General features: G+C 41.8%; 1 protein-coding gene across 2 annotated transcripts in view; it reads right to left on the reverse strand.

The window, feature by feature from the left end:
• The window catches only part of NINL (ninein like), a 42405-nt gene that overhangs the window by 14760 nt on the left and 2294 nt on the right, over nt 1-25351 (reverse strand). Inside the window, exons 2-15 of one of the 2 annotated variants that reach the window (XM_063123871.1) lie at nt 24041-24137; nt 22358-22533; nt 20759-20825; nt 18869-19059; nt 17986-18141; nt 15069-15236; nt 13885-14021; nt 12012-12152; nt 10701-10875; nt 9070-9180; nt 8401-8490; nt 3664-3817; nt 2259-2324; nt 951-1060 (exon numbers count right to left, since the gene is read on the reverse strand). In XM_063123871.1, the coding sequence (XP_062979941.1) occupies nt 951-1060; nt 2259-2324; nt 3664-3817; nt 8401-8490; nt 9070-9180; nt 10701-10875; nt 12012-12152; nt 13885-14021; nt 15069-15236; nt 17986-18141; nt 18869-19059; nt 20759-20825; nt 22358-22533; nt 24041-24137 (1839 nt within the window). The remainder of the gene's footprint in view (nt 1-950; nt 1061-2258; nt 2325-3663; nt 3818-8400; nt 8491-9069; nt 9181-10700; nt 10876-12011; nt 12153-13884; nt 14022-15068; nt 15237-17985; nt 18142-18868; nt 19060-20758; nt 20826-22357; nt 22534-24040; nt 24138-25351) is intronic. The other variant, XM_063123870.1, reaches the window with a different exon arrangement.

A 25351-nucleotide genomic window follows, 5' to 3' on the forward strand; every position in this document is an offset into this window, starting at 1 on the left:
GAGCGGCATAAAGCAGTTTCCCCGGTCTCTGTCCTGCCCTAGAACTGCCCCCTTTCCCCCGTTTTCAATCTCAGTTTCTAAGCATGGAGATATAGCCAGTGCAGAGAGAACCGTACTGACTCTGAGGAGGAGGAAGGAGAGGTGGGGAGCATGGTTTCTGGGTTCCGATGTCGGAGCCCTGCTGCTAACCTAGGGTCCCAGAAACCAAACAATCCTATGTCCCCCACGCACGCTGTTTATGGGCCATAGGATTGCTCTCTCCGAATCTTTATTTCAGGTTTAATGACATGGTCCTAGAAGTAAGGCCATGTGCATTACAAAAACTAGAATTATATAAATTTGGCCTCCTCTTCTGAAAAGCTGATGTTTCAAGAGTATGGGATTTCTATACAAAGCAAGAGCTTTCAACAAAAATAACCATGTATAACCATGTATTGGCAGTCACGGCTAGACTAACTCCAGTTTCCTCTAAAAGACCACCCTTAGAGGTCCCCCTCACATAGGCCATAGCTAGACCTAAGGTTTATCCCTGGAACATCCAGGGGTCAAACCTGTTCATCTAGGTGACACACAGGGGATCCAGTGCTCAGGCAGGGGCGAACCCTGGATGATCCCAGGATAAACCTTAGGTCTAGCTGTGGCCCCAGTCATGACATCCCATATTGCCATCATTTAAAAGGGTGTTTTTTTCCTTTAAAGACACAATTATACTTTCCCAAACACGCAGTTAGCCTAAATGGGTGTAAATTTATTTATTTTTGACTCAGATTAAAGAAATGGTTACTGTACTAACAAAAGCTATAGAATTTGGACAACTGATGAGTAGTTTTATTGAAAGTTGTTTGAAGCCTGCTGAGCAAAGCATCCTGACGTCTGCATGCAGAAACAGATTCAGAATATTGTGCTGGCTTTAATTTGAACACCTGCCTGAGACATCCTCACTCACTCACCTTGGTTTCCAGCTGTATTTTCAGATCTTGACTTTGTTCTTTCAGTTCTTCTACAAGAAGCTCTGTTTCGATACTTACTGAATATGGATTACTTTCAAATAAAATTGCACCTATAAATAAAAAGATTCTTGGGGAAAAAACAAAGCCAAGACTGCAGAATCCCTGGGAAGCAACTAACTACCGTATTTCTTCAATTCTAAGACATACTTTTCCCCCCATATAAACATCTCTAAAAACGGGGTGCGTCTTAGAATCGTGGGTGTGTCTTAGGTTTTTTTTTTCTGTTGGTGGTACTGAAATTAGTGTGCGTCTTACAATCGATGGCATCTTACAATCGAAGAAATACGGTATTGGGATAGACAATACATTTGTGGTGCATCCAGAGAGCTACTTTCCCCCAACCAAAGCAGTGTTAAGTAGGGGACTAGGCAGATGAAGAAGAGTTCTAGGTTTCGATGATGCTACTATGGTGTGTGTGTGTTTTGGGGGGGGGGTTGCCATCGTTGTTCAGCTATGATGATCCTGCCAATTCATTTGTACTGCAGTTCTTCATGGGGTCTGCAGATATCAGATATGCTGATTCAGTGTATGACCTGGTTCGCACATAACAAAAAGCCACTGCGGGTAAGTTTCCCTGAAGGGTTTTTCTCTGCGACAGCAGCCACCGTTTTGAACATTCGAGCTGAAGACCTTTTTATTCACTCAGTATTTTAACACTTAATTTTAACTTAAATTTAAATGTTACTGTTTTAACTCTGTATTTTAATCTTATATCAATTTTGCTGCGTGGTTTTACCCTGGTTGTGCTTTTTATACTGTATTTTGTATTTGTGCTTTTAACCTGTTGGTTGTTTTATCATGGTTTTAATTTTTGTGAACCGCCCAGAGAGCTTCAGCTATTGGGCGGTATAAAAATGTAATAAATAAATAAATAAATAAATAAATAATAAATAGACACAGCAGGGGCATCGAGTAGCTTGTTGTTGTCAAGGAAGGGTAGGTTGTTGGGGTGGGGAACAAGCCACTTAGAACCCACAGTTTGTTTAGGGCTGTGGGTAGCTTGTCAATCACCCTAACAACCCACCCTCGCCAGGTTCACACGTAAAAAGAGGCCACGGTGTACGCCTGCAAAATCCTGCATATCCTAAATAGCAGCAGCCACCACAAGAAGCTTCGTGGGAAAATTCACCCATGGTAGCTTCTAGTTGGACTAGATTACACCTAGGGTACATTCCTGCTTGAAGACTCTCTGACACTTAATCGTTTTTAGGAAATGTATATACAAATACATGATTATACAACTCTTACCATTTTGGCCCATGACTGGTAAGTGCTGGTATTCAAGAAGGAGTTGATCATCTCTTTGGATGTTGTCTTAAAAGAAAAGGTGGCATGGCTATAATTAAACAAGTTCTTCAAAGACGATTTAGTACAGGAGGCCAGGGGAGGGGGAGCTTTGTGAAAAACAAATGGGACTGCAAGGACCATTCTGCCAACATGATGTAAGAAGTTCTAGCGTTATTATTATTATTATTATTATTATTATTATTTATTTATTTATATAGCACCATCAATGTACATGGTGCTGTACAGAGTAAAACAGTAAATAGCAAGACCCTGCCGCATAGGCTTACATTCTAATAAAATCTTAATAAAACAATAAGGAGGGGAAGAGAATGCAAACAGGCACAGGGTAGGGTAAACAGGCACTGGGTAGGGTAAAACTAACAGTATAAAGTCAGAACAAAATCAAGTTTTAAAAGCTTTAGGAAAAAGAAAAGTTTTTAACTGAGCTTTAAAAGCTGCGGTTGAACTTGTAGTTCTCAAATGTTCTGGAAGAGCGTTCCAGGCGTAAGGGGCAGCAGAAGAAAATGGACGAAGCCGAGCAAGGGAAGTAGAGACCCTTGGGCAGGCGAGAAACATGGCATCAGAGGAGCTGAGAGCACGAGCGGGGCAATAGTGTGAGATGAGACAGGAGAGATAGGAAGGAGCTAGACAGTGAAAAGCTTTGTAGGTCAACAGGAGAAGTTTATATTGGATTCTGAATGGGGTCATTGCTGCAGAATACCCAGAGTGTATTATCAAGTGCCAAAGCCCATAATGTAAATGGCCTCCATGGAACACGGACACATAAAGAGCAAGGATAAGCTGTATCAACACACTGCCACAGACCTTCTCCCACTGATAGCCCCACATTTACGAAGGGAAGGAAACAAGCAAACTGTTGGTTCATCAAACGTGAATAATAACAATTGAAGCACAAAATATATGAATGAAGCAGTGAGAACACAATTTAATCTGTCAATTAGCCTGTGACAAGCCTGAAAGCCTACTGCAAAGTTTTTAGAGCCACAGTGCGCGTATGTGTGTTTTTATCACATATCACTGCATTCTTTTCTTTTTAGAAAAATGACAATTTATAAATACAACAAATGGAAATTAATGTCCAACCCTGTTCTTCACACAGAACATTTATGAATTAGACAGCTTCTGTCACACTGGGTCAAACACAAGATCCATCTAGTCTAGCACTCTACCTCTGACTGATCAGCCAAATCTGTAGATTGAAGCTATTCCCATTTTGTCCTCAACAGATTGTAATCAGAGGTGGTGGGGAGAAGAGCCCTATTCCTCATTCATCATGGCCAATAGCTACCATTTCATTTACATTTCTTTTGTTTCTAAACAGTTGTGCACAACTCACGTTACCTACCTAGAGTTCTGGCTTTTACATTATCAGGCATGAGCCTTCCTCCAGGACTGCTGGCCTTCATCTTATGCCGTGCTAGGTTGTGCTTGCTTCCATGTAGATGGGAATGCAGTTTTTCCACCTCCATTTGCAACTCGTCATTCTTGTCACGCAATTCCTGTAAGCAGCACAGTGAAGAACACTGCAATTCAAGTGTGTAAATGGTCTCTCTCAGATCTACCTCGGGAGTTGCAACAGAGCACAACCATGCCTCAAGGGGCAGACGACCGGTACCCTCTAGATGTTTTGGACTACAACTCCCATAATCCCTGGCTACTGGCTACCCCTGCGTCAATGGAATAACTACCTGTGTTTTCAAATAATTGTCACAGAAATGCTATAAAAAAGAAAGACTTTTACGAGAGAAGGCTCTTGAACTGCTAAGCCTGTTGAAACCTTTTCCCACAGAGATGAGAGTACGCCATTTTTCATCCTGTCCACTGTGGACAGAACAAGCAGCCATGGGTTGCATCCAAAGGTCCCCTTAAGTACAAGAAGAGTCCAATAATGAGAAAACCTACCTTAGGGAGATTTTCAAAAGGTAATTGGACCAGCACTTGTTAGGGAGGCTATTTTATCTAGAGGTTCCTTCAAGCTCCACAATCTGCTTTAGGGTACATCAATGCTATAAATGTATTTGCATCTGATGAAGCAGGCTCTGGCTCTCTAAAACTTTTGCCACAAAATAATTGCTTAGACATTTTTTTTTTAAAAGGAGTTTATTTTATGATCATGAATTGAAGCCAAGAAACCCTTCGAGCAATACTTCTATGAAGGGGTTTCTGACATTTTTCAACACCTCGACAAAACTATAATCCCCCAGCTTTGTTATAGGAAAGCCATTCACAGCCAAATCAAATTCCAGTCTGATTTAAAATATACAATGCAGATGTATTTCCCTCCACCCCTTCTTTTCCCTTCCCCAAAAAGGCAGCTTCTTTTTCTCTTGCTTGGGACTTTGGCCACATCCTTATCATGTCTTCCTCTGCTAACACTAATTTATCCCGACTATGGCAACAGCCACTTGTCAGACCACCGCTTGCTGCTGCCGCCCAATCCTAAACTTGTAGAAACCAGGCCTACTAGCTTCCTCCTTGGTATGCAACTCTTATGCCAAGAGCCCCATCTTGAGGCAGGAGAAAGCAACCCTAAGAAATGCTCTTTAAACATGTATGGGAGCAAACCTGGAGGCAGGCCTGTGAGAGACTACAGTTTTCAGACCAGAGAGATTTTTGCGGATATTTCTTTTCTTAATGCTGATTCATTGAAAGAAATCCTTTGGTGAACTTATAATTAGAATCCTGGTTGTCTGACCGGGATTCTGCCAGTGGCTAATTCTTCTACAGGTACCGACACCACTTGACAGCTGACAGAAATCACAAAGGACCCAAACCAGCCTTCCCCAACCTGGTGCCCTCCAGGTGTTTGGGAGTTCAACTCCCATCAGCCTTAGCCAGGATAGTAAATGGCCAGGAATCCTGGGAGATTTTGTCAAAACAGAGAGCACCAGGTTGGCAAAAGCTGTCTTAAACCATCTCACAGCAGCCTGAAAACGAAAGATCCATAATTTTTCAAGACTGTTTTTTAAATACAATCTTGTATGTGAAACAAACATTTAGGATTTCTCTTTAAAAAAAATTCTTCCGTTCTTTTTTTACAGTAGTGTGCATATACAGATCTCTAACCACTCCTAAAAACACAATATGCCAAGATCCCACAAATTGCTAAGATCCAGATAGACATAAAAAAGCGCCTCTACACATGTACGAATGCTTGTCCAATTTTCTGACCAAAACACACATTATTCTGGATCCGGAGATCCTATTCTATATACAGAAAGAAGCTTCAAAAAATGGAATACTTATTTCCTCGCCCATGGAAAAATCAAGCTACATCCAAAAAATGCCTTCCACATCCAGAAGCCCATTTCATACTGAAAGTTTGCAAGGAACAGCACAAGTTGTATGTTTTGTTCCGCTTGCAGTCCTCTGGATCCTTACGTCAGAGTAAGTCCAAACCACTTGCAGATCTTTACTTCCAAATAACTATGGATTGCGTGGAGATGTTTTGAAGCATGTACGCAATCAGATGAATGGACATGTCTGACATCAGGAGTAGTGATATTGTTTACAAAAGACCTTAAAAATGAGAACTCAGTGTAATTTTAGTTCCCAAAATGGTTTTTTTTTCCTTTTCTGAGCAAAGGAAACTTATTCCACGCAGTATTAAAAACTGTATAATATTCTCTTTTCAGTGGAGATTCATTCAATATGCATCACATCCGGATATACAATGATATATGCCTGCCTCAGCCTTGATTATATGGACATTGTAACAATAAATGAAGGGAATACAGCAGATTTATAATGGATTGATGATAATAATTGTTAGGGGATTGTTTGTATTCATCTTTTTCCCCCCTTCTTTTATTTCCTCTTTTCTAACACTTTAAATAAATTAATTAATTAAAATTAAAAATATATATATTCTCTTTTCAGTCAGCGCTTGCACTTTGTGTATAACTACTGAACTGAAATACTTGCTCAAAATTCAAAGCATAACCCTCCATCCTCAAAGGTATTTGAGCTTGCTGGAGCCACAATGAAGCCTGAGAGAGCCGGAACGTGGAGCTGCTGACAGAAGTGAATTGAAGACCTGAGCTGCTTATTTATTTAATTGGCAAAGGCACAGACCTTAACTTTAGACATGTAAAAGTTAATACAGGATCAAGGACTGCTCAACACAACAACTATAAAGAGAAAGTTGTGCTATACAAATCCATGGAAATGTAAACTCAAGTATTTCTGGAAACATGCTTGCAAGCACATGAGTTTTCAAGCTGCAACAACACACCATGCAGGTTGTAAAACAGAGTACAGCATTACAAACATCTGACTCAAGCACACATGGAATGAAGAAGTGCTCACCTTCACCCTCTATGAGTATGAAGAAGCACCAAACGTTGAGAATTTGAATAAACAGGAAGAATTAAGTTGGTAGTAGAACACATGAAATAAGTACAGGAGTTCTCTTTCAGAGCTCTTAGAGAACTGCTATCCAATAACATCTCACTTTGGACCAATTTTTACATTGTAATTTCCTTGCATCAAGAAGCAGAGCAGTCCAGATAGGACCAGTAGTATATTCCAAGTTATGTCCGGTGGAATTTGGCATGGTGTTCCTGATTTTTATTTCAATAAAACCTAGCTTTTATATTTGGATCTGACAATTCAAGTATATGATTAGGGTTTTCCGGCTATTAATTAGGAGACTTGCATGCCTGACTAGGGCTCTGTAATTCATGACATAATACTATAATGTGTTCAAGATATTTAGACCTGCACTGACTACAAACACACTGTTTGTAACCCTCTCTTTCCCCAAGGAGCTCAGAGTTGTATATGTGGGTCCCAAGTACTCTCCCATCTGAAAGGTACTGGCTGATCCCAGGCCTGCCTTAACTTCACAAATAAAGTGATAGGAAATGAAGAGAGGATCCCTCACAAAAGGAACATGTATAGGAGTGTATTGTCTACAATTGTGTAGTTTCCTAGATTGCATTGTTGCTAATCCCCATTTTAATCCTCATTTCACATGTTACTTAGGAATAAGCCTAACTCCACTGTAATATTACTTCATGTTACTCTGTGATTTATACTGTGTATTGACAACACGTTAATCTGTGTAATGTTGATGCGCGTTCACGAAAGCTAATAATGTATTCCTTTGTCTATAATGGTACAGCTTTCTAGAGTGTATTGTCTACAATTGTGTAGTTTCCTAGATTGCATTGTTGCATCATCAACAGTGTCTCCCATTGTCACATTTGTGGGTTGTGTATTAGTACTCTATTGGGTTCATTAAAGCCATTGATATTTTCACAACCCCTTTTGTATATAAATTTTGGCATTAGGACAGGGATATACATTTATCTCATTAAACCATCCAGACATTGTTTTATTAAGGAATACTTTATATCACAGACACACGGTTTTCTGGGGGATCCACTCCTATACATTAACCTCACAAATGGAACGGCACCAGATGGTTTCAAACCATTATCTGGGCCGTGAGATGCAGAATATGGCAATTTTATCCCACCCTTTCTTCCAAGGAACTCAGGATGGCCGGCATACCTTTAGCCCATTTTGAGGAGAGGCTCTAGTATGGTAGAGCACATGCTGTGCAAACAGAATGTCCCCAGGTTCAATCTCAGGCATTTCCAGTTAAAAGGTCAAGTCATGTACTGAGCTGGGCCACGTAGGTGGCACGGATAAGGGGGCAGCCACTCAGGACACCCAAGCAGCCAAGGGTGTGGACGAGCTGCACCAGGTGGTATGGCGTGAAGCAGACCAGGAAAACCCCAAGGACCATGAGCATTGTCCACAGTGCCTGGCACCTCACAGCCTCTACCCCCAGACTCTGGAGAACCACTGCCAGTCAGAAAGCATCCAGTACTGGGCTAGATGGACAAACAGGATGTCCCGTTAAAAGGCAGCTTCCTATGTTCCCACTCAAAAAACTAGGAAATATATTAGGCTAAGGTAGGTAAAGCCACAAAAATTTGAACTCGGGGCTCCCTGGTTCAAGTCCAGGACTCCATTCACTGAAACATGGTAATCTAACAGCATCCATAGTCTATTGGGAAAAACTCTGTGCACCTCATTGTGCCATTTATAACATTAAATAGAAGCCACCTACCCGACATTGCAGTTCATACTCTTTAATTATTTCAGCAAAGTGTTCTTCTTGATCGAAGAGCTCTGTGCTATGTGGATCGAGCAGTCCTAGCTAAAACAAAGAGGGTTTTTAAAAATAGTTAACAGAAATAAATCTACTAACTTCACTCGCTGTTGGAAGGAGCGAAGGTATTCAGAAATGGCAGGCTAGACTTGGTCCTAAATACATATTTGTTCCATTAATTTCAAGACATTAATGCATTTAGCTGGGCAGTAAAAATTTCCAAAGCCAGGTTGCAAAAGAAACTCATAAAGATGGAAAATGCAAAGGGAGAGCAGCAATGAGAGAATAGAAAACAATAAATAATTCACCATCCGAAGGGGTGTGTGAAAAACCTTGAATTTATGAAGCAAGATTGCCTTCACAAAGGACTGAAGCAGGGGAGGAGGAAATACTCAACCATGACAAACAAAAGCAATGGATATATCTATAAAGGATGTTATAATCTTGCTATAGAAGCTTTGGCAGTATTTATTTTAATAAGGCGTATACCTATTACAGGCAGGACTACAACCAAAAGGACGCATCACACTTATTTTTCACATTGGCCAAGAGGCACAAGACGCACTTTGCAAGCCTCAACTCCGAAATCAAAGATGAAGATGTCTTGTTTCATCAATACGAAGTTACCTTGTCTTTCAACATGAAATCAAGATCCTTCTGAAGCTTCAACACTTGTTTTTCAGACTCCGACAGCTTTTGAATCACTTCAACCACTTCACTTTGTAAGCGACTGTTTTCCTTGAAAACACATATAGTACATACCAGAAAGTAATTGAAAGAATATAGATAAGCTGATAGAAGTGGAATACCTTTTGCAATTCTTGAGCAAGAGGATTACAACAACATGTGAATACAAAAGAGTTTACACGTGCGAGCATCACTGTCAAGAAATAAATTCCAGTCACCATTCAACAGCCCTCTTGGATCTGTACCATTTTAGAACGCAGGAAGGAATTACATCTCTGACTATTCTCCCATGAGAGAAAGAAGCACCCTAACATTTAAAATGGTACAATATGGAGGAAGCTAAATGACAACATCTGTGCTTGACACAGAACCTTTTCACAGACAGAGAGCTTTTAGAATGGGGAACTGAGCAAATGAACCTGTGCTTTTCACACACACACACACACACACACACTCAGATGAATTCTAAAGTGGCACAGTCCCAAAAAACCGCTGTATCATGGGCTTTTCCAAGTGCATATAGGGCAGCTCTGATTCTAGTGACACACCATCCAGGAGCCCTGTGATTTAAGTTGGGTATATGCTGCAGTTCCTCAAGCACATAAAATGTGGAACTCGGAGCAGAATTCAACTCCCTAGTAATCTCAGTTTTATTTAAACAAGAAATAGAACAATTTTCTCATCCTTCAGGATGAGAAAATATACATGAAAGTGTTTGGACTACAGCTGGTGAAGTCTGAGAAGCCACTATGCAAAGTTGAATACATTTTTCAACGCTAAGGAACAAAGCTATAGAAAAGTCTTTCAGATCTCCTTGCTCCTTGCCATGACTAAGAAAGTAGACCTAGTTGTACAAGCTGAGAGAAAATGCATGTTGGAATAAATTATGGTAGTCACAGAATTCAGCCTTCCTTGATGCAGTATTTAGATTTTTTTTAATGTAAAATATGCACAGTCATAAGAACATAAGAAGAGCCCTGCTGGATCAGACCAAGGGTCCATCTAGACCAGCACTCTGTTCACACAGTGGCCAACCAGCCATCGGCTAGGGATGAACAAGCAGGACATGGTGCAACAGCACCTTCCCGCCCATGTTCCCCAACAACTGGCGTACACAGGCTTACTGCCTCGAATACTGGAATACTAGTAGCCATTGATAGCCTTTGCCTCCAGGAATTTATCTAACCCCTTTTAAAGCCATCCGAATGGGTGGCCTCACTACATCTTGTGGTAGTGAGTTCCATAATTTAACTATGTGCTGTGTGAAGAAGTGCTTCCTTTTCTTTGTCCTGGATCTCCCACCAATCAGCTTCATGACATGACCCCGGGTTCTAGTATTTTGAGAGAGGGAGAAAAATGTCTCCCTATCCACATTTTCCACACACCATGCATAATTTTGTACACCTCTATCATGTCTCCCCTTAACCTCCTTTTTTCCAAGCTAAACAATCCCAGTTGATGTAACCTCATGCAACAGGCCATATCTTTATTTATTCATTCATTTATTGCATTTCTATATTGCCCAATGGCCGAAGCTGGCAGTTTTGAGGACCAGTGCTCTGGATCCTTACCTTGACCACCAAAGTCAGCTTCTCTCTCAGGCTACACTCTTCCTCTTTAAGAGACTTAACGTCTGCCTCTAACTTGGTTCTCTGATGGTTCATTTGTTGTAAGAGCAGTTCCCTTTCCATCTCTGCTTCAGACTTCACAACAGTCAGTTTTCCTCTGTAGTCTTGCTCAAGGTCTCTACAAGATATAAGCATCATTGCTGGTATTTGCAAGTATGTTTATTACCTATAGTCTTTGCCAGTGAAAAACACTTTTTAAAAATGTTCTCTTTGAAAAAATAGATAAATATAGACAACTATAAAAATGTCATCCATCAATCCTACCCTGCCTTTCATTTTCCAGCATGGGTCGGAGAAAACAGTCCAGATGGAGAAACAGCTACAGAAGCCAGTCTTTAACTTTTCAGAAATGGTAACCTCTTTTCCAGTCATTACAACCAGAATTTGGATTTAGGATGATTGGACCAAGTGGTGCTAAATGACTTCTTTGCTTATTTGTCACTGTAGGATCCTTTTCCGTTAATATTTTACTTGATGTAAATTTAAATTTAAAATAAAATGGATGCTAACATCAGGAACAAGAAGATGATATTGAACCTGGGATCTTCTGCATGCAAAGCATGTGCTCTTATTACTAAGGTATTGGTCAGTCCCTTTTCTTCCATTCCCCCCTGGTCTGAAGACTGGGTTAACCTCTGCCCACTTTCAGCCACTTCTAGTCTTCTCTGGAAGAAATTCCAGTTGCACCATGTTTCCATCCGCAGGTCCTTCATGGAAGCAGTGGTTGCGGTATTCAAGGTTATTTACATCGTTTATGGAAGTTCCCCGTAAAGCAGACTAAACAGTAGCAACAAATTCCCACAGTGTGTTTATTGAAGCAATTCCAGCTCCTACCACACTTTGGCCAAATTGCTCTTATAGGGAAATTAACTAATAGAAACAACTGAAGAAATAAAAACAGAGGAGATCTGGGTGTATGTATGACTGACCGACTTGGATCAAATTAAACTTAGGTCCCATCATTTTCACTACAATCAGCAAGAAAGCAAGGAAGAAAAACCTAGCAAAGGAGAGACAGTTCTAAAAGGGTTTTGTGAGGAGGAATCAGCCTCTCTATATCTACAGTGTGAAAGAGTGGCTGCACAGCCAGGCTGTGCTGCTCCACTGCTGCTACTTCCTGCACAATAAAGCATGAAAAGAGCCCGTTCCTATTGGACTGCATACAGTCTGCTATTTATATTCCCCCTTAAATACAAACTCAAAAATGCCATAAAGCCACCACAAAAAGATACCAAAAAGGTTGGTTCCACGTACTTGAGTTTACTCTCATTGTGGTGCTCCAGAGCACTGTGATTATCATCCACCTCCTTAAAAAGCTGCACGTTCCGCTTTTCCACCTTCTCCAGTTCGGCTCTTGCTTTGTCCCTCTCAGTGGAAATCTGCTCCACCTGAGCTCTGTGAAGACAGTGAAGGTGCTGCACACGATGCATCCCAAAAGCATGGCTTAGCATTTTGTCAGAACAGGCTCAGTGAAGATTCCTTCTGTTATGGTTCTGAGTGCACATTGGTCAGCCAAAGGTTACATTTCTGTCCACCCTTAGCTACCTGTACAGTTAAAGGACAAAATTCAAAGAGATCCCAAGTAGCAATGCATTTAAGGCACCAACAGAATTAGGCAGCCACTTCTCCAGGGCAAAATGGAGGAATGAAAATGGGGAGTGAGATAAAACACATACAAACCAAAATGGCATTCGAAGATATTGTAAGGGAGTGAAAGACGCCAAACCACACACATCCTGAGGTAGATAAGAGCTGGTGTGGTTTGGCAATAATAGTACAAATCCTGTAAAACAGGGGAGGGCGACGTGTGTCCCTCCAGTTGCTTTGGCCTACAAGTACCAGCAGCCCTAGCCAGTGATGAGGTATCATGGGAGTTGTAGGCCAAAACAGATGGAGAGCCACTGGTTGCCCACTGTTGCTGTAAAGGCAACACAGACCCCTGATGTCAATTGCAGAACTGTTGACAAATATTAGATTGTGGTATTTAGAGCAGGGGTGGACAGAAAGTAGATTGGGATTTACTAGTAGATGTTTGGGTGATTTGTGTTCAACAAGGGTTTCAGTCTCCCAAATATCTAACTAAGATATTTCAGTCTCCCAAATATCTAACTAAGCTAAGCTCCTCCCCCACCAAATTAGGTTGCTGGGGGCGGGGCGAAGTTTGGTGCGGGGAGTGTTTTGTGTTTATGAAATGACTTGTGAGCTTGGTTCTGGTACTGGTCACAAATTCCTAAGCTGAATATGTGCTCAGTGGCATCCTACTCCTTAATTCTAAGTGTATGACTGTCTGCCTGAGACAGCATTTTGCACCTGACTCCTGTTGCTGGATCTCAAGGTAGGGGGGAAACTGAGATCTCATGAACCATGGTATCTGCCCACCTCAGATTTACACCAGAAATCTAACTCAGCCTTCCCCAACCTGGTGGCGTCCAGATGTTTTAGATTAGAAGTCCCATCAGCCCCAGCCAGCATGGCAAAGGTCAGGTATGTTGGGAATTGTAGTACAAAACATCTGGAAGGTGCCAGGTTAGGGGAGGCTGGTCTAACTGAAGCCATCTTCCCATACAACCTGGGCCATGTGGAAGCCACTTTTCTTTGGTGCGATCTCACATGACTGCGGAAGGTGTTTACGAATACACAATGACAAAGGTGAGGTTAATTGCATGGCTCTTACGCATATAATTGTGACTGTGACGGAGAGGAACGATGTGTGTGTGGGGGAGATGCGCACAATCATGATAGTAACACTCCCACACACTATCGGCAGCCATATAGAGAAAGCCAATGTGGTGTAGTGGCTAAAGTGTTGGACCGGGAGTCGGGAGACCCGGGTTCTAGTCCTCACCCAGCCATGGAAACCCACTGGGTGACTTTGGGCCAGTTACAGACTCTCAGCCCAACCCACCTCACAGGGTTGTTGTTGTGAGGATAAAATGGAGAGGAGGAGGAGGATTATGAACACTGCTTTGGGTTCCTTACAGGAAAAAAGGCAGGATATAAATGCAATAATAAAATAAATAAATAAATAAATAAAATATAGGATTTGATCACAAAGAAGTGGTATATAGGGGATCTAAGCATGTATTCCCCAACCCATCCCAAAAAGCAAAAAGCAAGAACTAGTTACTCTAGATGGTGAAGTTCATGTTTAAAGGAGGCAAAAGCTGCCTGTTGAAGTCCACTCTTGGAAGCCATTAGCTCATCTTCAAGGGCCATAGACAGATCCAAGAGATTCACTCTCTCTTCCATGTTGAAATCCAGACCCTATACAAATGCAAAAAACTTCTCAAAATCAAGAGAAACTTAAGGCAGTGTGTCATTTATTTAAGTTAACAGGTTCCCAGACTACTGAGATCGATATTTATTCAATGCCACCGTGCGTTAGGTTCTGTTTTACAGAACAGGCAAGCATCCACAGCCGCAGGTACTGGATTAACAATCCGAGAGAAATTGGATAAAACTATAAAGTGTAGAAAGGAAGGGTTATAAAAAAAAAAAAAGGAAAGGGGAGAAAAAGGCTAACTGATAGCAGGAAGTGCAGAAAAGGGAAGGAGATAGTACTTTGCAAAAATGGTATTTGAAGGCTTTGACAGAGAGAATAAAAGTGTTCAAGGCATCAGAAAGGTCATGGCGGAAGGCAGGAGTGCTGACAGGACAAAGGCCAGATCTACACCGAGTAAGATATAGCACTATGAAAGCAGTATATAAGAGGCAGGAGCCACACCAAGCAGGATATAGCACTACTACTTTCATAGAGGTTGCGCTTTTTATACTGTATTTCGTAATTGTGTTTTTTACCTGTTGGATGTTTTTTGTGGTTTTAATTTTTGTGAACTGCCCAGAGTGCTTCGGCTATTGGGCGGTATAAAAATGTAATAAATAAATAAATAAATAAATAGAAGCTTAAAATTTGTAATACGGCTGTTGCCCTACATTTCTATCTAATTCATACAAAATTGCAACAGTTTGCCAACTGGATTTTTATTGGGGGGGGAAGGAGGAGAAGAGGCTTGTTCTAGGGCTTGAGAGGGGGCAGCATAGCCTCTTCCCCCATTCCCAAAGCAAGTTCTCAGATGCTCAAGAAGCCGCTTTGAAAGACAGACTAGTCCAAGATGCATCTATCGATCCAGGCTATGCTGCTGTTTGCTCTTCATCTTTTTTTTTTTTTTAATGCATGACTGATAGAAAAATCTCAGCCAGATTTGGACTCCAACATCTTTCCCTATCTTTAATACATTAAAACCTTTGCAATGGAGACGGAAGTGCTAGTAATTCACAGGAAGAAGACAACTAAAAAGCAGCTGCAGAAACCTTCAGAATCTCCTTGCAGTTTTCAACCCCTTCCTGGGCCCAGATGGAGACAACCTGCTCAGGAGTTGCAAAGCCATTGCCGTCATCAATGCTGGAGAAAAGATTCAAGGCCGCGGAACCAGATAAGAAAGACGGAGTTGCACTTCGATGGCCACTCTCTTTGAAAACCTGGGAAGGGGACAGAAAAAAGAGAGGCACGTAGAGGGAAGAAGACTTACTGAGGGAAGGGACCCACTGAAGGTGCTTTGCCCATGGGCATACTCACAGCTACAAGAGTTTGCATTTTACTAACAGTCATGTTACATGTAAACTAGCAACTGCCTTTGGGCCGGGATATGAAGAGTTTGTCCAAAAGCTAGCAGAAGGCACTTTAAGGGCCTTCTCTGCAGTGGCCCCACACCTTTGGAACAAACTCCCATCTGAGGTCTGCCATGCACCATCCTTGCAGGCCTTTAAGAAAGCCTTGAAAACGTTTTATTTTACTGTGGCCTTCTCATGACGAATACAGTTATTGCCACTGTGGTTCTTGCTGGTTTTCTTGTTGGCTTTTCTTGTTTTTAATTGTGTTTATGTTTTATTGCTTTAAATATTTTAAATATTTTTATGTATTTTATTGTTGTAAGCCGCCTTGTGAGGGCTCCTGACCTGAAAGGCGGCCAAGAAATGTCATTTATTTATTTATTTAAGAGCTTACCACAAATTAAACCAGTCCTCTCACCCTCCTCCACCCAAACAGAATTAGCTTGTTTCAAGCCAGTAACAACAGAAGGATTATCTGGCAGCCATTTGCAGGTAGTCCATTTGAACTCAATAACCAGAATCACTTTTTTTTTAATTCCCCTTTTATTTCTGAGTTTTAATCAGAGGAAGGGACTCTCATTAAATAGATACTAGGCCATACTGCACCAGATTATGTTTAGAACTGCTGTCTCCCAATTGCAGTTCAAAGCCAAGGGGGAATCTCAAGAATCCCACTACACACGAGAAAGCTTCCTCTGCAGCCTTTTTGACCCAAGCCAGAGGCTGCAATCTAATGTTCACTTAGCCAAACACTGGATTGCACTCAGAGCCTCCTTAGAGCACAAAGGCACATTTGTATGACCCTGCAATTACTGTATTATTTGTGTCACATCTCTGTTTTCCAATTTGATTTTCCATTTCTGGTTGTGCCTCGACTAGCTAACGGACTTCGCTTTGCATGAGAGCTGAGGTAAAAGCAGCATCCCTGGTGCACTCAACCTTGGGGAGTGATATATAAAAAAAATCCCTAATTTTGGGAATACTTAAGTCAGCCCCTTTTTGAAAAAAATAGTTCTAAGTACTCTACAGCTTAGTGATTGGGCCACTGACGAAGACAAAAGTCGAAACGCGTGTGGCCAGAGTCAAAGGAGCACTGTTTTTAGTTTATGACTTTATCTGTAAATGTATAAGAGCACTCTTTGGAAGTATTAATAATTTAACTTCATTTGTATTAAATTTTAATTTATAATCATATCCTTAACTTCTTTTCTTTTAATTGACTGTTTCTGGTTAAGGTTAGCACTTTGTTTTTTGTGCTTGCACTCAGAGCTTCCTTAGAGCACAAAGACCCTGCAATTACTGTATTATTTGTGTCACGTCTCTCTTTCCCAACTTGATTTTCCATTTCTGGTTGTGCCTTGCCTAGCTACTGTCAGGACTCATACAGGGAGTCTCACCCCTCACCTGCCCACACACATTTTTGGAATTGAGTTGTTGAGATGGTTAGAAAAGGCAAGTCAGAGATCCCGCACATCCCTCAAATATTCCAGACGGAACAATTGAGGCAAAAGGCATTGCATTCTGCCTTTGCGCTTTCCAAGAATCTCATTATTATTATTATTATTATTTATTTATTTATTTATTTATTTATATAGCACCATCAATGTACATAGTGCTGTACAGAGTAAAACAGTAAATAGCAAGACCCTGCCGCATAGACTTACATTCTAATAAAATCACAATAAAACAATAAGGAGGGGAAGAGAATGCAAACAGGCACAGGGTAGGGTAAACAGGCTCTGGGTAGGGTAAAACTAACAGTATAAAGTCAGAACAAAATCAAGTTTTAAAAGCTTTAGGAAAAATAAAAGTTTTTAGCTGAGCTTTAAAAGCTGCGGTTGAACTTCTCAAAAAGCAATGTGCAAAATAAAGGCAATCCTTGGCTTCGGGAATCTTTCAGGCCACCTTTTAAATTTGAAGGCCGGTTCAAGATACTCCGGCCCAGTTAAGATGCAAAAGGAATCCATGGTTTCTGAATATTTGAAAGAGCTGTGGTGAGCCTTGGGCTTGTGTGCATCCCTCCTTTTTTCATGCATCACAAGGAGGTGATTGAAAGCTTCCGCTTCTGGTTTTAAGCTAACCAGAGTTCCCCACAATTTATTTATTTATTTATGTATTTATGTATTTATTACATTTTTATACCGCTCAATCACTGAAGCTCTCTAGGCGGTTCACAAAAATTTCTGAACTTGGGGAGCTGTGGTTTATTTAAACTACAATTTGGGAAACAAGCCAGGTTCAAACCACCCTGGTTTGATCCTGGCTTATTCTCATTAACTGTAATATAAACAAAACATAGTTTTCATGAATTTTGAGGTCACTGAGAACGGTGATTAGCTTAGAATCAGAAACAGATGTTTTCAACCTTCTCCTGCAATGTATAAAAGTGGAGAGGGAAGCGTATATGGCTCAACAGTTGCCATGGCTCATTCACTTAGTAGAAAACCATGGTTTCCTCTTACAACTGATCCAGACTCCTTGTGTTATAAAAATCACAACACTGCTCTGTTTGAAAATGCAACCGCTGGAAGCTTTCTGAACAGCTTCAAGAGGATTTCAATCCTGGACTAACATTTTTGAAGGAAGTCTCTCTCAGAAATTATGCCTTCATAATTACCTGGTGGGATGGTGATCTTGGCCATTTTGGTTTGAGTGGTGTTGAAGAAACTGGACAAAGAATGGGGCTGTGGCTGAACAAGCCAAGCTGGAATTCCTTTAAACTTACTCTGCCATCTCCATCGCTATCCAACTTATTAAATAACTCTTCAAGATCCTGTGGAAACAAATAGGAACTGGAGGTTTTTATGCTGCCCGCAAAAGACAAAAATGCATTCTATGCTCATTTATCTTGCATAACTACCAAATGTCCTTGGAGGCAAATCAGTTCTGTTTACCATGACCTTTTTGCTGCCCAGTCATTAAGTGGGGGAGCCCCTTAAGGAGTCTGGCCTTGGCAAGGAATAAATGTATTTTGAAAGCTGAGCCAACTAAAACAGGAGGGGGAAACACACACCAGTACTCCAGCCTCCAAGCACAGCCCCCTGGAACAAAACCAATCAGTGTCCTGAGGCTCTCGGAGGGCTCTGAGCAACTTCAGGATAGTGTCTCCCCCTGGAGAAGATAGGAAGGGGGGCATTTCTTTGCCTTCTCCAGCTGCTCCAACCTGCCTTCTCAGACTGGCCCTGCCTAGGAAGCTGAGTGGTTAAGTCAGGCTGGTGCTCTTAAAAGCCCTGCCTCATTACTAGTAAACCATTCCTTTTTCCTGCTCTTCTCTTTGCTTCGCTAGTCCTCCATTCTTGAACTTGGCCAGACGCACTCTCAGCCTAATCTACTTCACAGGGACAAAATGCGGGTGGGGTGGGGAGCTCCTTGGAAAAAAAAGGAGCTTTGGAGACTTGGGATGGGATGCCTAAAAGCTGAGTGCACAGCCACCGTTTCCACATTCACAGGCTATGCAGCTTTCTTGAGAGAAGAGTTTCGAAGAACCAGCTTTAACCCACCTCTTTCTCCAGCTCCTTGAGTCCAATGTTCTTACAAACAGTAGCCAGCTCTTGTTTGTTAAGGTATCCATTATTCCCAATGCCAAGGTCTTCCCAGATGTCCCGAACCTGATTCTCAGTCATGTCGAAATATGAGGTTCTGACTTTTCCATGGCCGTCATACAGGTCATCATCCCAGGTGCACATGCGACCTATAAACATTAGTCTTCTACTAGTTAAATAGAAGGTTCTTTACTTTCCCTCTAATTATTCTGTTGGTCTTATTGAAGACTGCTCATTGTATACACCTCCTACCATTTAATTGGAAATTAGGCTGTTAAGTCCCCCACCCCTCTAAAGGGTTTGGTGTTGTTGTTGTTTTCCAAATTGCTTGCTCTAATATTTGCCATCCAGGGTTTGATCCAAGAGATGTTGGTTCCTGAAGCAAAGGACAAGATGGCACCTGGACCCATTCCATGTTTAGAATCCAACTGGATGGGGAGTTGAATCTTACTGCAACGCTGAAGGAGATACAATCTCTTCCACCATATTTGAGTGAAGCAGGTTAGCAGAGGATGACAGGCACGTGCGTGGCACACACAGCTCTGTCCTCCAACACCTTCCACCATTCCATGGCCCTCAGCATCTGCCACCTGAGGTGCCTCACTGTCCCTAATGGTAGGGTCAGCCCCGTTGCCCTCAGTATAATAAGCCCCATATAAAAGGCACCATAATCCAATGACTTGGGAAACCTTCATGTACAAAATGTACTAAATACATTGTATTTTTCCTCAAACCTCATTGGTTTCCAATATCTGTAGGGGCTCTGTTGGAATTGGAAACATTTCACAAGATTAAACAACGTTCATTTTTTTTCTGGTGTTGCACGAAAGCATCAGAAGCTTACTCCCATGTCTCTCTCTGATCCCCACCTGCAGCTTTCAAATACCATAAGCAACCCAAATGTCCATTCTACATGCAAGCCACAGATCCCATGCCCAAGGTGAGGAAAGAGAATTCTAATTCTTGAATTAAGAACTGGTGGATTTTTAAAAAACAAAACCTGATATGCTGAAGTTATGACCATTCATTCACTTATCCCAGCATCCCCCAAACTGATGCCCTCCAGATGTGTTAGAGATGGGAGTTCAACTCCCATGCTGGCTGGGAATGATGGGAGTTTCAGTCCAACACATCTGGAGGGCACTAGGCTGGGGAATAAGAACATTAAAAGTGCCATGCTAGATCAGACCGAGTGTCCATCTAGTCCAGCACTCTGTTCACACAGTGGCCAACCAGCTGTCGACCAGGAACCAACAAAGCAGGACATGGTGCAATAGCACCCTCCCACCCATGTTCCCCAGCAGCTGATGCTGGACTAACCCACTACTGTCTATTCTGGCTGGCAGTGACTCACCAGAGACACAGGTAGGGTATGTCCCCGCATACCCAGCCTTTTAACTGGAACATAGGAAGCTGCCTTATACTGAGTCAGGCCATTGGTTCATCTAGTCCAATATTGTCAACACTGACTGGCAGCAGCTCTCCAGGGTTTCAGGCAGGCGGTTTTCTTCACCCTACCTCAAAAAGCCAGGGATCGAACTTGGCACCTTCTGCACGCAAAGCATGTGCTCTATCACACTGAGCTATGGCTTCTCCCCAACTGGAGATACTAAGAAATGAACATGGGATCTTCTATACTCTACCATTGAGCTAAATGCTCTACCATTAATCTAGGGTCATTCCCTCAAGGTCACCTACTGAATCAGATGACAAGAATGTTAGTTAAAGGAAGAAAAACTGACTATGCTTCTGTTATCCAACTAACCCTCAGTGGACCCCAGTGTTTTCTTTAAAGAGAGAAATCATCCATCTTAACATTTATTTTTACCAAGTTTTAATTTGTCCCACCTTGACCCTCAAACATCTCATGCTGCTGTTCTTTTGCACTTTCAGCCTCTTCATCTGATTTTAAGCTCTGAAAAGTAGAACATTAAATATTTTATGCAAGTTATGGAGCCAGCTTTAAGAAAAATAAGAGGGCGAGAAGCAAAGTAAGTGTGAAGGTTAATGCCATTTTGAGAAACTGTCAGGTATTTCAAGATCACAATGCTTCCCACTAGTACTTGCCAGCTCATTGTGGCTTATGAGGCTCATCATGGCTTATTTAAGCCACGACAAGCCACAGCGCCTACAAATGCCATCCTAAATATTCAACCCTCGACCATCGGTTGCCATGTTGTGCGAACCCAGGGTTAAACAACAAGCTATGGTTCACATGAGCTGACAACCCCTGGTCAGGGGTTGAATGTTCAGGATGGAGTCCATGGGCACCACAGCTTGTCATAGCTTAAATAAGCCACAATGAGTTGCGGTGTGTCATGCGAACTCAGTCAATGGCTTGGTTCCCAACTAATACTCCATTGGCAGAAGCATCCTCACAGTGCAGTTCCACCAACAAAAGGTGAGACAAGGCTCTTTTTTTTGCCAATTGCCCCTCCTCCTGCAGCCCCATACTCCCCAAAAATCAGTTCCAGACGTTTGGGGGACCCTCTGGAACGGTACGTGCGGTGGCGCAGAGAGCTGCAGAGGGGAGGGAAAGTGCTCAAGGTTTCCTCTTCATACTCTTCCTCCAGTGGGAACCTCCGCTGGATCAGAGTCCCTTCCGTGGACAGTAGGAGCTCTTCCATTTGTGGAAGAGATCTCAGAATCGAACCCAAATTCTACTTTATTTCATACATGCCTCTATCATAATTATTTTATGTAAAGGTGGTCAAACTAGATGCCATCAAAGTCAAATATGAAAATCTGCATCTTTGTTACTAAAGGCAGGCCAGACTTTGTGAACTTCATGCTCATCCAAAAGAGATCAGAACTATTAAAGAAACCTCTGAGATTTAATAAGCTGCGTCTCTTAATCAAGCAAACCCCCACAAAAGTAACACCCAACAGACCTCAAGAGACCAAATAAAAACTAAAATCAAGGTGCTGGTTTTAACCTATAAAGCCCTACATGGCTTGGGATCACAATACCTGATGGAACGCCTCTCCCGACATGAGTCTACCCATACACTGCGCTCAACATCTAAGGTTCTCCTCCGAGTGCCTACTCCGAGGGAAGCTTGGAGGACAGCAACAAAGGAGAGGGCCTTTTTAGTGGTGGCCCCCCAATCCTGGAATTATCTCCCCGATGAGGCTCACCTGGGGCCAACACTGTTATCTTTTCGGCACCAGGTCAAGACTTTTCTCTTCTCCCAGGCATTTAACAGTATTTAACAACACTAAGTTTTTTTTTTAACAGACCTCAGAACTGTTGTTTAAAATGGATACTGTTGTTTTTATGTTTTTGATAGTTTAAATTTTTTAAATACTTTTTAATGCTCACTGTTATAAACTGCTCAGAGAGCTTTGGCTATGGGGCGGTATATAAGTGTAATAATAATAAAAAATTAGCATATTTCAAATAGGAGCTTATGCAATAAATAAATAAATACAAGTCTTCTGACTTACCTCCACACTCTCCAAAGATGCTGATCGTCTCAACTGACTTTTCACGTTTACTTTCGCTTGCTGCTCCTGTAAGTACTTGGGAGTTTCCAACTTAGTTCCCTGGAGTTCTGGTCTTGTCCGGCGGCCATACCACTTGGCCCCACTGATGTACTTGGGCTTGACTTCATCTGGAACAACTAAAAGACGAAACAGTAGCAGATTTGGTGCAGACACTAGCAGGTCATTTCCACCGCCCACCTTTTTCCTTCCCAGTCCCAATAAAGCTTTACAAATAAGCAGCTAACAAACAATTAACATAACATCTAAGATGTTATTGTGGGTAACTTACATTGTTACAATTAATATTGGTATCAAATCAAAATGTAATAAGAATTTGGGGGGAGGTTGACCTAATTTTTCTCCCATTTGAGGAAACAGTGACTTGCCCAAGGCTACCCAGCAAATCCATGGCAGAGAACCTGAAAACAGAGTTCTCAGGATCAATGTGTGAAATCCAACATTGCACAAACAGAAGTCTGTTCATGCAATAGAACTTTCCCTTCTCCATCTCTCTCCATGAAAAGCATCTTCAGAAGGTCAGTGGGGACCTCTCGAAAGCTGTGAGCTGCAGTGTGGAAGAGGAGAACTGCCTGAAATCAGGCCAAGAAATCTTCACGACTTGTGCAAGGTGCCCAATTTCTATTCCCGTTGTATTAAAGTAATGGCAACAGAAGTGTGTTCTAGAGGAGTGGATATTTTGACTTATCTGACAGCACATGCCACCATGTAAGTCTCCTGTAAGCCTCTTGTTCAAATTATGTGGAGTATGTGCACTTATATGCCAGATATTATAGGGTGGAGGAGCTACCATTTCTTTTCTGTATATAGGAACATGAGCACTGCACCTCCATCAAAGGAACAAAAACTATATTTGTAATAACCAGCAGTTTTGAAGAAGTACAAGAAGATAGGCACAGACCAATTGTTACGTGATAGCAGAATCACCAGTTTGATGGCTTGGGACCACAATACCTGATGGAACGCCTCTCCCGACATGAACCTACCCGTACACTGCACTCAACATCTAAGGTCCTCCTCCGAGTGCCTACTCCGAGGGAAGCTCGGAGGATGGCAACAAGGGAGAGGGCCTTTTCGGTGGTGGCCCCCCGACTGTGGAATGATCTCCCCGATGAGGCTCGCCTGGCGCCAACATTATTATCTTTTAGGTGCCAGGTCGAGACTTTTCTCTTCTCCCAGGCATTTAACACAATTTAACAACAGTAAGTTTGTTTTTTAACGGCCCCCAGAACTGTTGTTTTTAAATGGATACTGTTGTTTTTATACTGTTGTTTTATGTTTTTAAATTTTGTATACTTTTTAAATGTTTACTGTTTTTAACTTTTGTAAACCGCCCAGAGAGCTTCAGCTATGTGGCAGTATATAAATGTAACAAATAAATAAATAAATAAATAAATAAATTTGATAGCAGGATCACCAGTTTGATTGCAGTTCTGCTTCATGGCATATTTCTGAAAGTATATTTTCAGGAAACAACAGAAGGGATTCATACTAACTGTTTAGTAATCCACCAATCCACCATGCTCTATAGTGTATTTATCTTAGTGGCTAATCCACATCTTAGCCAGAGTCTTAAAGCAGGAAATCCAAAACAGATCTACTTCTAACATCTCACTCTTCACCCACCTGGCTCCAAGTAGCTGCTCTCATCATCTGAAAGACCAAGATTGATGCTCGAGGACAATATAGTCACAAAACCTTCCTTAAACTCTTCAAAGTTAACCTAGCAATGACAGATGGGAGGACACTGTTAAGTTGGTTTCACAGCAGGAAGAAAGCTCAGCTCTTGTTTTCCTTCTGTCTTATCTCATGGGACTGGTGGGAAACAAGACTGGTGGGAAATAAGACAAGTGGAATCTTGCTCTCATTCAGTCACCCCAAAACTTATCCACATAGGAACATTTTGTTTGCAAGTGGGAGCCAAGGTAGACCTCAGCCTGATCTACACCAAGCAGGATATTGCACGATGAAAGTGGTATGAAAGTGGTGTATAAAAGGCAGGACCCACACCAAGCAGGATGTAGCACTATGAAAGCGGTATGAAAGCAGTATATGATATGGGTCAATGGTCCCCAACAGTTGTCAGTGCACTTCAATACCACTATAAAGCAGTACTGTGGCTCCTGCCTTTTATACACCGTTGTCATACCACTTTCAAAGTGGAATATCCTGCTTGGTGTAGGTTAGGCCCCTGTTTGTTCTTCTCTTAAACATCAGAGTTTGCACCATAGAGATTCCTGTGGCTCTTCAGCTTGAAGAGACACATCAGCCCCTACTGACTTCCCAGGAATGACAGAATCACATGGGGTCTCCAGGTTCATGTTGGTACAATTCATACCACCTTTAGCAAGGGGGACTCTGGAATATGTGTGGTAATTCAAATTTTGCTGGTGCTGCATGAAGCCTAAGCCATAGGGAAGTAGCAGGTATGCTACACAGGTAAGATACAAAATGAGACTCAGATAATTTTGCTTTTGTTTAAAGAGATCTCATAAAGCCTACATTTCATTCAGCTGATTGGAACCAACTGGATATTCATCAGTTCTTGGGGAAGATAGCATGTATATCCATGTGTGCCAGATTGTGAGTGTAAAAGGGGGTTTCTGGTTGCTAAGCTCTTTCTGTTTCTACCACTAGAAATCTTATCTACAGTCTCAGAGCTCTGTAGCTTGGATACTGCTGGTTTAACAAAGGCTGGAGAGTTGATCAGCTAAGGAGTTTATTTGGTCTGGCTTTTGATTACTCTTTTTCAAAGGAGAATTGTAATTATATGGATACCAGGATCAAATTGAAATAATGAAGAACTGCAGCAGGGATAGCAAATACACTTGCATGTCTCTGTAATACCTGCATACATATACTTTTTATGTAATATTCCATAGGTCTGACGATCACCTGAGATTTCATTTTTAACCACCCAAAATATGTCAGTTTTCC

This window comes from Elgaria multicarinata, chromosome 4, assembly GCF_023053635.1.
Source record: "Elgaria multicarinata webbii isolate HBS135686 ecotype San Diego chromosome 4, rElgMul1.1.pri, whole genome shotgun sequence".
NCBI lineage: Eukaryota > Metazoa > Chordata > Lepidosauria > Squamata > Anguidae > Elgaria > Elgaria multicarinata.